Source organism: Spermophilus citellus, assembly GCF_964194105.1.
Source record: "Spermophilus citellus genome assembly, chromosome: 3".
In the NCBI taxonomy this organism is placed as follows: Eukaryota; Metazoa; Chordata; class Mammalia; order Rodentia; family Sciuridae; genus Spermophilus; species Spermophilus citellus.
Window position 1 is genome coordinate 147,156,805 of NC_138184.1, and position 14,058 is coordinate 147,170,862.

Sequence of the window (14,058 nt, forward strand, 5' to 3'; positions counted from 1 at the left end):
TTATCTGATGTGAGCATGAATCTTCTGCTCACTTTGGTTTATATTTGTATGATAAATCTTTTTCTAATCCTTCACTTTTAGCCTATGTGTCTTGTAAAAAGCATGTAGTTGGTCTCTTTCTTTCTCCCTCACCCCTCTGTTTCTCTCTTTCTCTTAATTCACCACCTAATCTGTCTTCTCTGTCTCCCTCTCCCTGCTTTTTTTGATGATACTGGTGACTAAACCCAGAGTCTTGCACATGTTGGGCAGTGCTCTGTCATTGAGCTGCATCCCCAGCCTGGTTTATATCTTTTTATTGATGAATTCAATCCATCTATATTCAATGTTATTACTAAAAGATATGAGCTTCCTCCTGTCATTTTGTTAATTGTATATCCTACTTGTTTTTAAGTGTTATTCTTTTTCACCTCTCATTTATTTTTGTGATTTTATAGTTTTCTGTCCTGCTAAGGTTTGATTCTTTCCTTTTTTGTGTGTGTTCTCATAGTGAGTTTCTTATATTCATGTGTTTTTAGTTATTATCCCTTCATTTCCAGTGTAGAACTTCCTCAAGTATTTCTTGTAGGGTTTCTCTTATAGTGATGAATTCTCTCAGCTTTTGCTTAACTGGGATAAACTATTTCCTCTTCAGTTTTGTAGGGTAATTTTGCTGGCTATAGTATTAATGTTGTCAATTTTTTCCTTTTAGTATTTTAAATGCACCATCCCATTCTATTCTTTTTGACCATCAAGATTTCTGCTGAAATAGCTACTCTAAGTCTAATGGGTTTTCGCTCATATCTGATGCAGTGCTTTTCTCTTGCTGTTTTAGGATTTTCTTTGTCTCCTCCTCCTCCTCCTCCTCCTCCTCCTCCTCCTCCTCCTCCTCCTCCACCCAGGGGTGCTTAACCACTGACCCACATCCCTAGTTTTAAAAAATATTTTATTTAGAGACAGGGTCTCACTGAATTGCTTAGGGCCTTACTAAATTGCTGAGATTGCCTTTGAATTCAAGATCCTCCTGCCTCAGCCTCCCAAACTACTGGGATTACAGGTGTGAGCTTCTGTGCCCAGCTGCCTTGTAGTTTTGATTATTATATGCTTTGGTGAAGGTTTATTTTGGTTTAATTTAGTTGGGATCCTTTGAACTTTTTATATCTGGATGTGCATATGTCTTTAAAGACTTGAGAAGTTTGGGGGCTAGAAATTAGTTTTAAATGTCTTTTACCTTTTCTTCATCTTCTGGAATTCCCCTAATGTGAACATGTGTTCATTTAATGTATCCCATAAGTCTTGCAGGCTTTTTTCATTCTTTTTAATTCTTTCTTTTCCTCCTCCCCCCCCCCCACACCCACCCCCCCCCACTGCTTTTTTTTTAATTTGAATGTGTAAATTCTAAAAACTTATTCTCAAGTTCAGAAATTTTTTGTTCTGTTTTTTCCTAGTCTGTTATGTACATTTGTGTGAGTGTGGGAGGGTATCAGGGATTAAACCCAGGAGCACTTTATCATTGGACTATATCCACAACCCTTTTTATTTTTTGTTTTGAGACAAGGTCTTAGTAAGTTGCTGAGGCTGGTTTTGATTTGAGATCCTCCTGCCTCAGCCTCCTAAATTGCTGGGATTATGGTGGTGTGCACAATTGTACCCAGTGTGTACATTATTATGTTTTTTTTTCATTTTATTGATTAAAATTTTAGCTCCAATACTTCCCAGTAGTTCTTTTTACTTTTTTTTGTTTAATTTTATTTTTCTGTACTGGGGATTGGATCTAGGATCACTCCACCACTGATTACATCCCCTGTCCTTTTTTACTTTTTGAGACAGGATCTCACCAAGTTTCTGAGTGTGGTAATGAACTTGAGATCCTCCTGTCATGTTGCTGTGTACCACCATGTCTGGCTTCTTTTTACTATTTCTATTTCTTTGCATTTTTTCTCATTCATGTCCTGAATATTTTTCTCATCTCTTTGTGTTGTGTATTTGTATTCTCTTGCATCTCACTGAATTTCTTTCAGATCCTTATTTTAAGTTCTTTCTCAGGCATGCCATAGACTTCTTCAAATTGAGATCCACTTCTGGAGAGTCATTGTTTCCCTTTGTGGTGTCATGCTTCGTTTCCTGTTTCTCGTGTCCTTATGTTGTGTCCATGCATCTGGTGCAATGTTTGCCTCTTTCAATTTTATGAAGCAGTTTTTGTGCAAAATACTTTTATGTGAGATGGAGTATAAGATTCATTTGGACAGGTGCTTTGTGTTTGGTTACAGGATACTCACAAGCATCTGTGTGATTCATGTCAGCAGTGTCTCTGAAGGCTAAAGTGGTTTGTGAAGTTAGGAGTATAACTTTGTAGTGGACACAGACTTCCAAATGTATGTGCCTTCAGGTTCCACAGTGTCAAGAGCTAATGGCATTGGGGCTTGTAGTGACAGCTACCACCGTCCTGGTGGGGTGAGATGGGTAGAGGACTGTCCCCATGTCCCTCAGGGCCTGCATGAGTGATACCAAGTGTTGTGGCAACCAACATTCCCCCAGCCAGAGGGTATGAAAGAAACTTTCTCTCGGAGTCTTATGATGAAGTCGGAGATGCCTGGCCACGGGATTCCAGAAGCCACAGCAAGAAGCTTCCCCAGGTTTCTTGAGATGAGCACTGGTGATGCTGGGAACATAAAGGGGACCTTCCCTGTGTTCCATGGGGTTACTTACTGCAGTTGAAACTTCTAGCACTGTTACCCACATTCCTGGAATTATGGGACCCGGATGACCTCTTTGTCATGGTCCCAGAGGCCAAGCATGAATGGTACCAGGGCTTTTGGTCTGAAGTCCATGGACTGTGTTGGGGACATTTTCTATGTCTTCCAGGGAACATGCAGATAATTTGGGGGTTTGTGATGTTGCTATCTACATTTCTGGAGATGTAGCATGTCGGGGAGATCTTCCCCACGTCCTGTTTGTTGAGCATGGGTGGTACTGGGGATTTTGTCTTTGATCTGTGGTTCTGGATCTTCAGGATATGGGTGGGAAAATCCCTAGATCTCACAGGTCAATCTCTGGTGGGAACAAGTCATGTGGTCTTTGTAGCGACTGTCCTGTAGAACAGGGATGGGACCTTTGGTTCTTGGGAATAAGCTTATGTGATGCTGAGCTTTCTGTACCAGTAGCTATGGTCCCAAGGCTGTGGGCTAGAGAGGAGACCATTCTTAATTCCCATGAGAAAACTGTGGATGGAAATCATGCCTGAGGTATGGCAGCCCCTGGTCCTGAGGCTGCAGGATGCTGAGGATGTTGCCCTTTGCCCAGTGGGATGGATATTGGCCCATAGCTTCTGATGGGTTCAGGTAACTGGCTGCAAGACCCTTAAAGCAAGACAGCATCAGCAGTGGCTGTTGTAGTAATTTGAGTTCTAGGGGTTGGGGGAACCTCAAAGTAGGTTCCTTCTTTGGAACAGAATAGTTACTTTATTTTTCAGCACTGGGGATTGAACCCAGGGACAGTTTGCCACAGAGCTGCATCCCCACTCTCTTCACCCCATCCCTTTATTATTTTTATATTGAGACAGAGTCTTGCTAAGTTGCTAGGCTGGCCTTGAACTTGGGATCCTACTGCTGAGTAGCTGGGATTTCAGGCGTGCACCATCACATTCAGCCCCAGAGAAGTTTACTTTAGACCAGGGAGCTCTCCAAATTGGATTTAAAGCTTATAAGGATGGTGGAATTCTCCTGTGGTCAGGACTGCTGGTCTGATGCTGTGATCTGGTTGTTGACACTTTCCTGACACCCCATAGTGTTGGGCACCCGGGTGGGAGTTGGTATTGAAATTGCAAATAGCTTAGTTTTATTTTTCCTCTAGGTTGTCTTCTCGCTCTCTCTGCTGTTAAGGGTTTCCATCAGTTTTATGCTAATTTCCAGAGTTCTTCCTCACTCTCCTGGAAATAGTTTTTCCTTTACAATTTACCAGTTTGAAGTGAAAGTTGTATATAAGGTCATTTTGTTCCTCGTCTATTTGCCCTTTTCCTACTTGGAAAACTTTGACTTTCTGTTTAAGGATCTTTCTGTAACCTTTGTCCGGTTTTAGCCCAGGATCACCACCTTGCTGGGTAAAAGCCCTTAGGGACAGTTGTGCCACTGGCCTTTTCTCCCTGCACCTGTTCAATATAGATGACACATTTCTTCCTGTAAACCTGGACCACTTTGCCAATTTGCTGACCTTTCCAGTGTCCTCACACAACCTCAAATTCATCACCCTTTCCTTTGGGTACTTTTGTCTTGGCTCTGTGGAAAGAGGGGAAGACATGATCCTCTCGTGGGTGAGAGAAGGAGTTTAAGAATGCCTTTCATGGTTTTTGCTTCTGTCAGAAGTCACAAAGGGATTGAACTTCATGTTGGCCACTGCAATGCTGCAAAAGGGAAGAGATCCACCTGCCCTCCATGTGTTAAGCCAAAGTACAAACCCTCCTTCTCCTCCATCTGCCATATATTGTGTCTCTTTCACGCACGGAAGCATCCATGTTCTTGTACCTGTTCCTTAAAGCAAAAAGAGGAAAAACCCACATGCTTTCTTCATTCACTTTTGCTAAAAATATTGAGCCCTTCCTGTGTACTGAGTGCTAATCCAGCCCTGAGGTAAGCAGTGCACAGGGAGCATGGGGCCACCTCTGGAGTGTGCACTCTAGACTGAGGGGCAGGCCATGAGCAAATAAAGGAGTGAGCTAGAAAAATAACTGTATGGAAATTTACTCTCTAGAGAAGTGGTGTTAGGCTGTGATCACCTGAGTGGGGCGCTTCTGTAGGCAGAGTGCACTGGGAATACCTCCCCAAGGAGGTGGCAGTGCGTCAGTGAGATGCAACAGCTGGGGGACGTGGTGCCAGGGCTGTGGCTGGTCATGTGCCTGATGTGTTTAAAGCACAGAGAGAAGGCTGCGCGGGGTGAGGGGGGGAGGTCTGCACAGGACAGGGGACAGGGGCCAGATCCATGAGGCCTCCTCGCCTGGGTGAGTGTAGGACAGGTGTAGCACTGAAGGCTTTTAAGAAGGAGGTGATGTGGAAATGTCCTCCTGACCTAGTTAAAAGGCCCACAGTTTCAAACAGTGGCTTTGTTCTGAGTGTCTCATAGTGAACGCAAGAAGGTGGCTGGAGCATGTGTGAGGTGGCCTCAGGAGAGGCTGCTGGATGCCTTTCTGGGTGACCTGCCTTCTTTATCACCAGGAAATCAACAAAGCTGGTTGTCACCTGTCTGCTCTCAGCCGCCATCTGTGTTAGAGGAGGAAATTCACACCTCCCCGAGGCTCTAGGTCACTCATGACCACTTTTCTTTTTCAGAACAATAAATCTGAAAAACCCAGTGCTGCAGCAGGTGCTGGAGAGGAGGAATGAGGTCCTGTGTGTCCTGATACAGAAGATCGTGACGACACAGAAGTGTGTGATATCTGAGCACGTTCAGATCGAGGAGAAGTGCGGTGGCATGGTGGGGATCCAGACCAAGACGGTGCAGGTGTGTAAGGCCAGGGGCTGAAGGGACCGAGTCCTGGGCAGCTGGTTTGGTCCTAGCCATGGAGACCATGGTCAGGGACCTCTTTGGGTAGAGACTTTGTTAGTAAGTTGACAGAAATACAACTCAAGTGAATGAGAGTTTCTTGGCCTGTGTAGTTGCCATATTTGTGGCGATCCAGCTTCAGTCACTGCTGGATCCAGGACTTGAGGTTATTGTGCACTTTTGTGCCGCAGTCAGTTAGCCACTGACTGGGGAATATGTGTTAAACATCATGATGCCGACAAGGATTAGATCCTTATCCATGCCAGCCCAGTGCCCATTCCTACTAAGTTCCATGGATCTTGTCTTAGCACCCCTTGTAGAAGAGGATGCACGCAGTAGGGAGGCAGAAAGGAGTCAGGGAGTGTCAGAGTCTGTGCTCTTGCCCACAGGTGTCAGCAATGGAGGATGGGAATGTCACCAAGGACACCAACGTGGTGCTGGAGATCCCAGCTGCCACCACCATTGCGTATGGAATCATTGAACTGTATGTGGAGCTGGATGGCCGCTTTGGTGAGTGCTGCCTCTGAAGGATGCTGTGTGACCACCCCCACTCCCCACCCCCCTGTGTTCCTTTGGGGTAAATTCTTGTAGAGGATCCCCTTCTGCTTTGGGCATCAATAGCGAGAGAGGGAAGAGATAGCAGAGGAGTTTGGGAGTGTCCCATATCTGGGTCCTGGTGAAGTGGGCAGCACTGTGTGGGGGCTTGGTGAGGGAGGCCCAGAGCAGTGCCGCCTCTTCCGCCAAATGTCAGCATGGGGCCAGGTCCCCTCACAGGGCAGAGGGATAGGAACATGGGCTCTGTAGGCAGACGGACGGGGTGTTGACCCGACACCATGACCTCTGGTGAGGTCTCTGGCCGTCTGTGCATCCCACTGAGCTGCAGCTTACCCAACCCTATAAAGGGAAAGGGTTCCCTCTTAGGCTTCGGTGAAGATTAAACTCTAGTGTGCCTGGGTCACCTGTTAACTTCCACCTTGGCTGTTAATATCATCCTCATAGTTTCCGTTCCACCTTCCCTGCCCCAGTATAAAGCCAGAAAGACTAAACTTGACCTTCCTCTGCTGATCACAAGTGTGTCATTGTTATTGTTCTAAGAAAATAAGGTTTTAGTTTTAGTAATGTCGGCTTATCTTAGATGCTCATGGTCCTTCCCTCTTGGTCCCAAGGAGAGGTCATGTTGTAACCTCTTACAGCTTCTTGGGGACATGAATAAGCAAATGGTTAACACATTGTTAACTTTTTTAGGTCTGGTGATGATGTTAGGGGTATGTTTGTAAAAACTTTTTAAATTATCCTGAAATTTCACAGAATGCAATGGTAAAATGTCTGTGATTTGCTTCCAGAATGATGTGAGGGGAGCACAGGGTGGGAGCCTGTGTGGCAGGTAGAGGGGACAAGAGTGGCCAGGAGTGACAGTGCTCATGTGGTGTTTGTCTTTCTGTGTCTGACTTATTAACTCGGCATAATGTCCTTCAGGCTTATCTACCCTGCCTCACATGACAGGATTTCATTCTTTCTAATGGCTGCGCAGTATTCCATTGCGTAGTTGTACCACATTTTCTTCACCCATTCTTTTTGTTACTGGGCATTGAAGTTGATTCCAGGTGTTGGCTAACAAAGCACCATTATTCACTGTTGTTACCATTCTGTGTGTTCGATTTCCAGAACTTATCTGTAACTAAACTGGACACCCTTCCACCACTCTCTCTCCATTTCTTCCACCTCCAAGCCCTTAACAACCACTCTTCTATTCTCTGCTGCAGTGAGTTCGATTATTTTAGATTCTACATATGAGTGAGATCATACAGTGTTTGTCTCTATATCTGGTTTATAATGCTCTCCAGATTCATCCATGTTGTCATAGATGGCAGGATTTTATTTTCTTTTATGGCGGAATACTATTCTATTGTGTAATCTCTACCACATGTTCTTTATCCTTTAATTCATCAATAGACATTATTTCCATATCTTGATGATTATGAACAATGTATCATTTTTGTAAGGACTTTTGAAATTTTGGCTCATGGGAGAAGATGTCCATAAGCATGCTGGGGACTTAGGTACACAAGCGCCTTCCTGGTGCCTGCCGGTCCAGTGTTTGCAGCACTTTGGGGAGTCCTGTTGCTCCTAGGGGGGCTTCCTTCTTCTTGGACTCTGTGCTTGTGTGTGTGCAGCCGTGTCTGGTCTGGGTCTTGTTTACATTTCAGTTTCAAGCTTTGTCTCTTTGCTGGCTTCCACTGTCTTTTAAAATAAACTCCTCTTTGTACTGCTGGGAAGAGGCACCCTGGGGACACCTCGGGCCCTTCCTTTGGCTCCTTTCCCACACCTGGCCTGGGTGGGAGCTCCAGGGACCTTTTCCCTCTGCCTTTGGTGATCCTACTGATGTGATGTTCTGGTAATTCACTGCCTGACTGGGAACAGGTTCTGCTTCTCTCTCTCTCTCTCTCTCTCTCTCTCTCTCTCTGACCCATGTTTGTGTCACCCTTGCCACAGAACTTTCTGATTCAGCCTTATCACCCTGAGGGCCCTTAAGAGGTGTCTCTCACCTCCCTTCCTCTGGTGAGATGACATTGGGCTGGGACTCTGTTTGTCATTTAAGACAATGAGAAGTCTGACTCCTGTCCCAGCCACACCACCTGCACTGCTACTCTTTCCTAACTGGCTTTTCTGAATCTAGCTCCATCTGTTCCATCCTAGCAGTACCACTAATAGGATTATTTTAACATAAAAATCGGATCACTTCATTCACCTGCTCAAACACCCTCTGTAGCTCCCTTTGTCCCACACATGAAGTCGGCCACAGCCTGTGTTCCCAGCTTTCGCTCTCATCACCAGCACCACCTGTCTAGTGATGTCCCCCAGTGTTAGTCCACCATCTAGTGATGTCCCCCAGTGTTAGTCCACATCCTGGAACCCACTCCCCAGCCTGTGCTGGCTGCCCCTCCCATCTGGGGCCTGGGGCGTGCCTCCACTCCTTGCCCACCGAGCTCCTTCTGAGCCGATCTGTGGCTGTTTAGGCATGGCTTCACCTAGGAGGCTTTTCCTGGTTCTTTTTCACTGTGATGGGGCTTAAGATACAAGACCCCGAAATATCTTGAAAGAGTTTCAAGAAATGTCAGAGGCAAGAACATCACTGTGGCCTCAGTGCCCATCTCCTGGGAAGCCTGGGATAAAGCGAGGAAAGATCTCTCCTGGAGCAGGGAGAGGCAGCCACCCAGAAAGAGGGTCTGAAGCACCGCTCGGCTTCCTTGTCCTGTCCTGCTTCTCCATGACTCTCCCTCTGCATCACAAGAACACAAAACCACTCAGGTGTAACTTTCTTTGGGTTCTTCGTCTCCTCATGGAGGCTCTGTGTCATGTAAAATTCATAGCAGGTGAATTCATGGCTTGACTCTTGTCCATCTGTCTTTTTCTTATATAACCTAAGATGTTTGTGAGGTTCTTAGCCACAAACCTAAGATGTTTGTTTCCAGGCCCAGCCACATGTTCACGCCATGGCCTCTAAGCACCCCAATTACGAAATAGAAGCATAGAGGGAACCCAGATTCTTGAGTGTGTGCACTGATTTTGCTTAGCAAAAACATAACAACACAATACCTGCTATTTTTACCCACAGCTTAGATGCTTTAGCTGAGTTCTCAATATGGAAGTGTTTCTGGAAACATTTCTTTTATTATTAAAGCAAACCTTCCTATTACAGAAATTTCACTTATGATCCAAAGTAGAGCTAATAACCTGGACAATTCATGTTTTCCCCCAAAACTTTACCACCTCCCTGCTTTTTGGATTGATTTGAAGCAAATTGGAGACATTTTACTGTTTCATCTATAAATATTCCAGTACCTTTAAGCAATAAGTCTTTTTAAAAAAGACTTGTATAGATTCATATAAACATGTCCTCTTATGTCAGTAGTTTCTTTTTTCATGCCAGAGATCCTTCCCTTCATTAATAAAGAGAAGTTGGGACTCCTTTAAGACATAGCCATATAACTGCTTATGCACCTAAATGTACTCATAGTAATTCTTTAATATTATGAGTATTCAAATTTCTCCAGTTGTTTCATACATGGTGGATTGCATTTGTTCAGAGATTGTTCAAATCAAGATAAGGAAGCATTCCTGTGGAAGCTTGCTTCCTGCCTTTTGGAGACTCCACTCTGGAAGGCTTTGTGAGGAACAGCCATTGCTCCTGTGTCTGAAGGGAGTGTTGAGTTTTGGGTCTAGCAGCATAAGGTGTATAAGGTGGGTTTTGTGGGGAAGGTGGACATGTTTTCTGCCCCAGCCTGAGTTGGGTCAAGGCAGGTCTAAGATGTGCTACAGCTGGGCTGACCTGCTGTCTGGCTTGTCCTTTTCTCCTGCACTGTAGAGTTTTGCCTCCTCCAAGGGAAGCACGGTGGCTTCGAGCACGAGAGGAGAATTGACTCCATCTACCTGGACCCCCTGGTTTTTCGAGAGTTTGCATTTGCCGACATGCCAGATACTGGGCATGGGAAGTCTTCCCAGGATGGGCCGTTAAGTGTTTCAAAACAAGGTATTCACAGTGGGTGGGTATTGCCTTGTGGCTAGTTGATAGCTAAGCAAATCCTGTATCCCGAGGTATAGGATGTGGCCTTGTAATGTGTCCTTGAGGATCAGTGACTCCTCACTGACTCACAAAAAATCTTTAAAAAGGGAGCATCTCTGCCTCTAAATCCTCTGAACCCCCCTTGGTTAGATCTTAGGGAAGGCCAGATCTTGGGCGCCATGTATTGAAGAAATTATGGGAAGAATGACCCTAGGTGGGTAGGGGTAGGAGGAGATTGAGGACTGGAGCAGTCCGGGGCCTGGCATTTTTCTTTCATTGTAATGATGGAAGACTGCTGACTACTAAGAACAGCTAGAAAGACCCAAGTTTTTCATCTGTTTCATTATATTTCAGGCTTCATCGCCAAGACAAGCAGCACTTTGTCAGTACTGCACAGTGCTGTCTCAGAGGCTCTTTCTCTACATGGCCAGAGCCACATGATGCCAGGGGGAGAGGGGCAGGACTCGGGAGGTGCCTGCAGCAGTTCCTTTTTCTCTTCACCATGTTGTGTTTTAAAAAGCTGGTTTCTTTTTTGTTGCAGTAGAAGGAGGAGATGGGCAAGGAAAAGGAGAAACAAGTGGTTAGGTAAGAGCTGTGGCAAAAGCAAGGAATGGCTCAGAATATACTCTGACTTGGTAGATAAGAAGAGAGACTCAACAGGCTCTGCTGTGTCCTGTTGATTCTGTCACAGAATGTCAGTGTTGGAAGAATGCCATTATGGGCCAAATCCTGTAGGTCTTTCCCATCTAGGTAGGTGATGAGTGGGAGTTTTGACTATTAGAGAATGTTGTGGGTTAGCAGCCCAGCAGCAGCTGCACTGCAGGGAAGTGAAAGGCAGTCCAGGGCTGGGCTTCCCCTGCTTCCTTTTCCCCAAGCCCACCTTTGAGTTGGCCATTCTAGTCAGCTAGGGGGCAGTGGGCAGCGGTGCATGTTGGGCAGGAGTGGGGTAGGGGCCGGCCTGGTCTTTTGTGTCTCAGATCCTAATGAGGACAGTCAGTGTTTCTCTTCAGGCTGGGGCTGGCAAAGGCCTAGTTGTGTTCACAGGAAGGTTTTTGAATGTCAGTTACTAGTTCTGTGTCTGTGGAGCTGCTACCATTTTTTGCTGGAATTTATCAACAGAGGTGTTGCATTTATGTATTAGTATCAGCCCTATGCATGAATGCATTGTTTTATGAAATCTTTTTTTTTTTTCCTTAAAAATCTCTGTTGGGCTTAATTTACTAGAAGCTTTTGACAACCTTAAAGAGGATTATAAGGGGAAGGGCTCCCAAGCATCCTGCAGAGGATGTGAGTAACTCATCTTCAATACACAGGGAGGAGGAAAGGAGGGGGACCATGGCATAGCTGTTTGCTGTGAACATAGGGTGCCAGCCTCTTTGAAAATCATGCATTAAATATGAAAGGATACAAAATATGCAATGTAAAGAAAGGACATAAAAAGAATGTATTTTAGAAATTGTATGGCTCTGAAGTATTGTAAAAGCACTGACTTATGTTTAGTATTTCAGCCTTGAGAATTGGTGCTACAGAAGTTATGCTAACGGGAAGTCTAAGTGACTTCCAGAAAATAACTGATAAGACTTAAGCTGACGCCTGAAATACAAAACTGGGCCTCCTTTCTTTCTTTTCTTTCCCTCTCTCCCTTCCTGTTAAGAGTTTGTTTAGTGATTGAAAGACATGGAGTGGTGTTTAACTCAATGTTCTTTATTTCTGAGTTCCATGACTGACTGCAGCTGGAAATGGCTTTGGAAGAATGGGTACCAATTAGCAGTAAGCAGCAGGCCTCGCCATGCTGTGCGGAGCTGTGCACAGCAGTCTGATCCTGGGTCTGCTCTGTTTTCACAGCGTCTCTGCTCCTGGAGAGGAACTTCCACCCCTTTGTGGAACTGCCAGAGCAGCAACAGAAAGCTTTGCACAACCTCCTCCTGGTGGTCTTGTTTGATGAGGAACTCCTCATGGTCTTGGAGCAAGTGGTGAGACTGGACATCTCAAGGCAGGGTTTTATCTGTCTGTTCTGGAAATGTGCATGGGCTAGACTTGTTAGGCATTCTATCTTGAGATAGAATGAAATTGTGGTACGTTTCCCCACCTCCTTTTCAGCCTCCTAAACCTTATCTATTTGCTTTCTTAGTTTTATTAATAAGTCTTGAATATTTTAAAGGAGGCAGCTGATACCAGGCAGAGAGGGATGTATGATTTTTTTTTAGGGCTGCCATGACAACTGACCAAATTTGGGGCTTAAAAAACCCAGAAATTTATTCTTTTACAGTTTGGAGGCCACAAGTCAGAAATCAAGGGGTTGGGAGGGCCCCCTGGAAGGTCCAGGGGAGAATCATTCCTTGTTTCCTATAGCTTCTGGTGGCTCCTAGCATTTTTTGGTTGTTGACCACATTGTTTCAGTTTGTGAAGGAACACCTTCACCGTCAGCTGTCCACCCTCCAAATGCCTAGACCTTTTGCACTTAAAAAGGTTGAAGCTAGGCTGGGGATGTGGTTCAGTGGTGGAGTGCTTGCCTGGCCCCGGACTTGATTCCCCAGCACAACACACACACAGCTGTGGCTTTAGAAATCTTTTTATGTAGTGTCATTTTTATTTTTTTTGTCTTTTTTTTTCTCTTTCTGCAGGGAGTTGGAATTAACTGACTGAATGCTTTATGGTTCCAGCAAAGCATTCATGGTATTTTTCCTTCTTGAAATTAGATTGTGCTGAAAGAGTTTAGTTACCAATGAAATTGCTCAACCTCCCGGCAGGCACACCTTTGCATTCTGGAGGGTGCAGAGCTTAGCCCTGGGGAGAACACAAATGTTTTTAAAAGCCTGTTGCTTTTTACTTCTTAAAATAGCTTCTTTCAAGAGGAAAATGTCAGGCTGGCCCCCTGTGGACAGAGGATCAGCTGCCTGTCAGATGCTGGAGAAGCCAGCCTGTGTAGGGGCAGCTCCTGCAGAACTGAGTCTGGACTTGGAGGCTGAGGGTGGAGAATGAGCTGGGTGGTCAGAATTGGCTTGCCTTACAGGGCCACCCTACCCCTGCCAACTGCTGGGGCTGGCTGGAAACATACCAGGCTGAGAGGGCTACGTTTTTTAGAGTTTGAATTACCAGAGGGAATGGTGCTTTTATGTTCCTCTTATCTGTTTTGTTTGTAATGACTTGTTTTTGGTCTCTGCTCTGAATCAATAAATCCTGTCCTGATCTAGAAGTTTCTACCCAATAGTTCTCACATGTCTCCTGTAAAAGGATAGTAAATGGGTAAGGTTCAGCTTACTCCCTCTTTGAGGAATAACCCTATGGATGAGTAACTTCAAAATGTGGAAAGGGCTCAGCACCTTGCTTTACTGGGGAGAAGGTAGAGGGCATGCAGCATGTGCGTGAACCCCTGTGAGGGCACCCTCGCTCGGCCATGGCTTCACAGCATCCTCTTTTCTTCTACCCTTGCCCTGCAGTGTGACGACATGGCTGGTGGTGTCTGCTCCCTGCAGGCAGCACAGGCAATGGCGGAGCTGAAGCCCCCTCAGCAGCAGGACCTCACAGCCTTCCTGCGGCTGGTGGGATGCAGGATACAGGGCGAGCATCCTGGCCCTGAGGATAAGGTCAGCAATCAGAAGCTCTTTGCAACAGCCTACTTCTTGGTCAGTGCACTGGCAGGTATGGAAATGGACAAAAAAAAAAAAAAGTAAGAGAAATGGCTGCTTTGAAACTGTGTTGCTTACTGTACATGCTTCGGGGCACATGGAATGGTGACTGGAAGGTTTGGTACAGACAGATCCCTCTTCTCCAGTATAGGGCGGGTAAGAAGTGGAAGGTGGGTAGAGAGGCTTGGCCAGCATGAGGCTGGCCTTTCTGTCCACCTGGAGCCTCTTCCACTCTTGGAAGGCTTCTCTTCCCTCCCTGAGCCAGGGCTTTCCTCAGACTCTGGAAATCATCTTCCATAATACCACCTGTGACAGGAACCAGAGTGGAAGTGCTGTGGTGCAGACACTTTCATT

General features: G+C 45.6%; 1 protein-coding gene across 2 annotated transcripts in view; it reads left to right on the forward strand.

The window, feature by feature from the left end:
- The window catches only part of GSDME (gasdermin E), a 69,962-nt gene that overhangs the window by 41,419 nt on the left and 14,485 nt on the right, over positions 1 to 14,058 (forward strand). For both annotated transcript variants that reach the window (XM_081284646.1, XM_081284647.1), the window contains 5 exons: positions 5,298 to 5,469; positions 5,901 to 6,021; positions 9,878 to 10,042; positions 11,921 to 12,048; positions 13,516 to 13,717. In XM_081284646.1, coding sequence (XP_081140772.1) covers positions 5,298 to 5,469; positions 5,901 to 6,021; positions 9,878 to 10,042; positions 11,921 to 12,048; positions 13,516 to 13,717 — 788 coding nt within the window. The remainder of the gene's footprint in view (positions 1 to 5,297; positions 5,470 to 5,900; positions 6,022 to 9,877; positions 10,043 to 11,920; positions 12,049 to 13,515; positions 13,718 to 14,058) is intronic.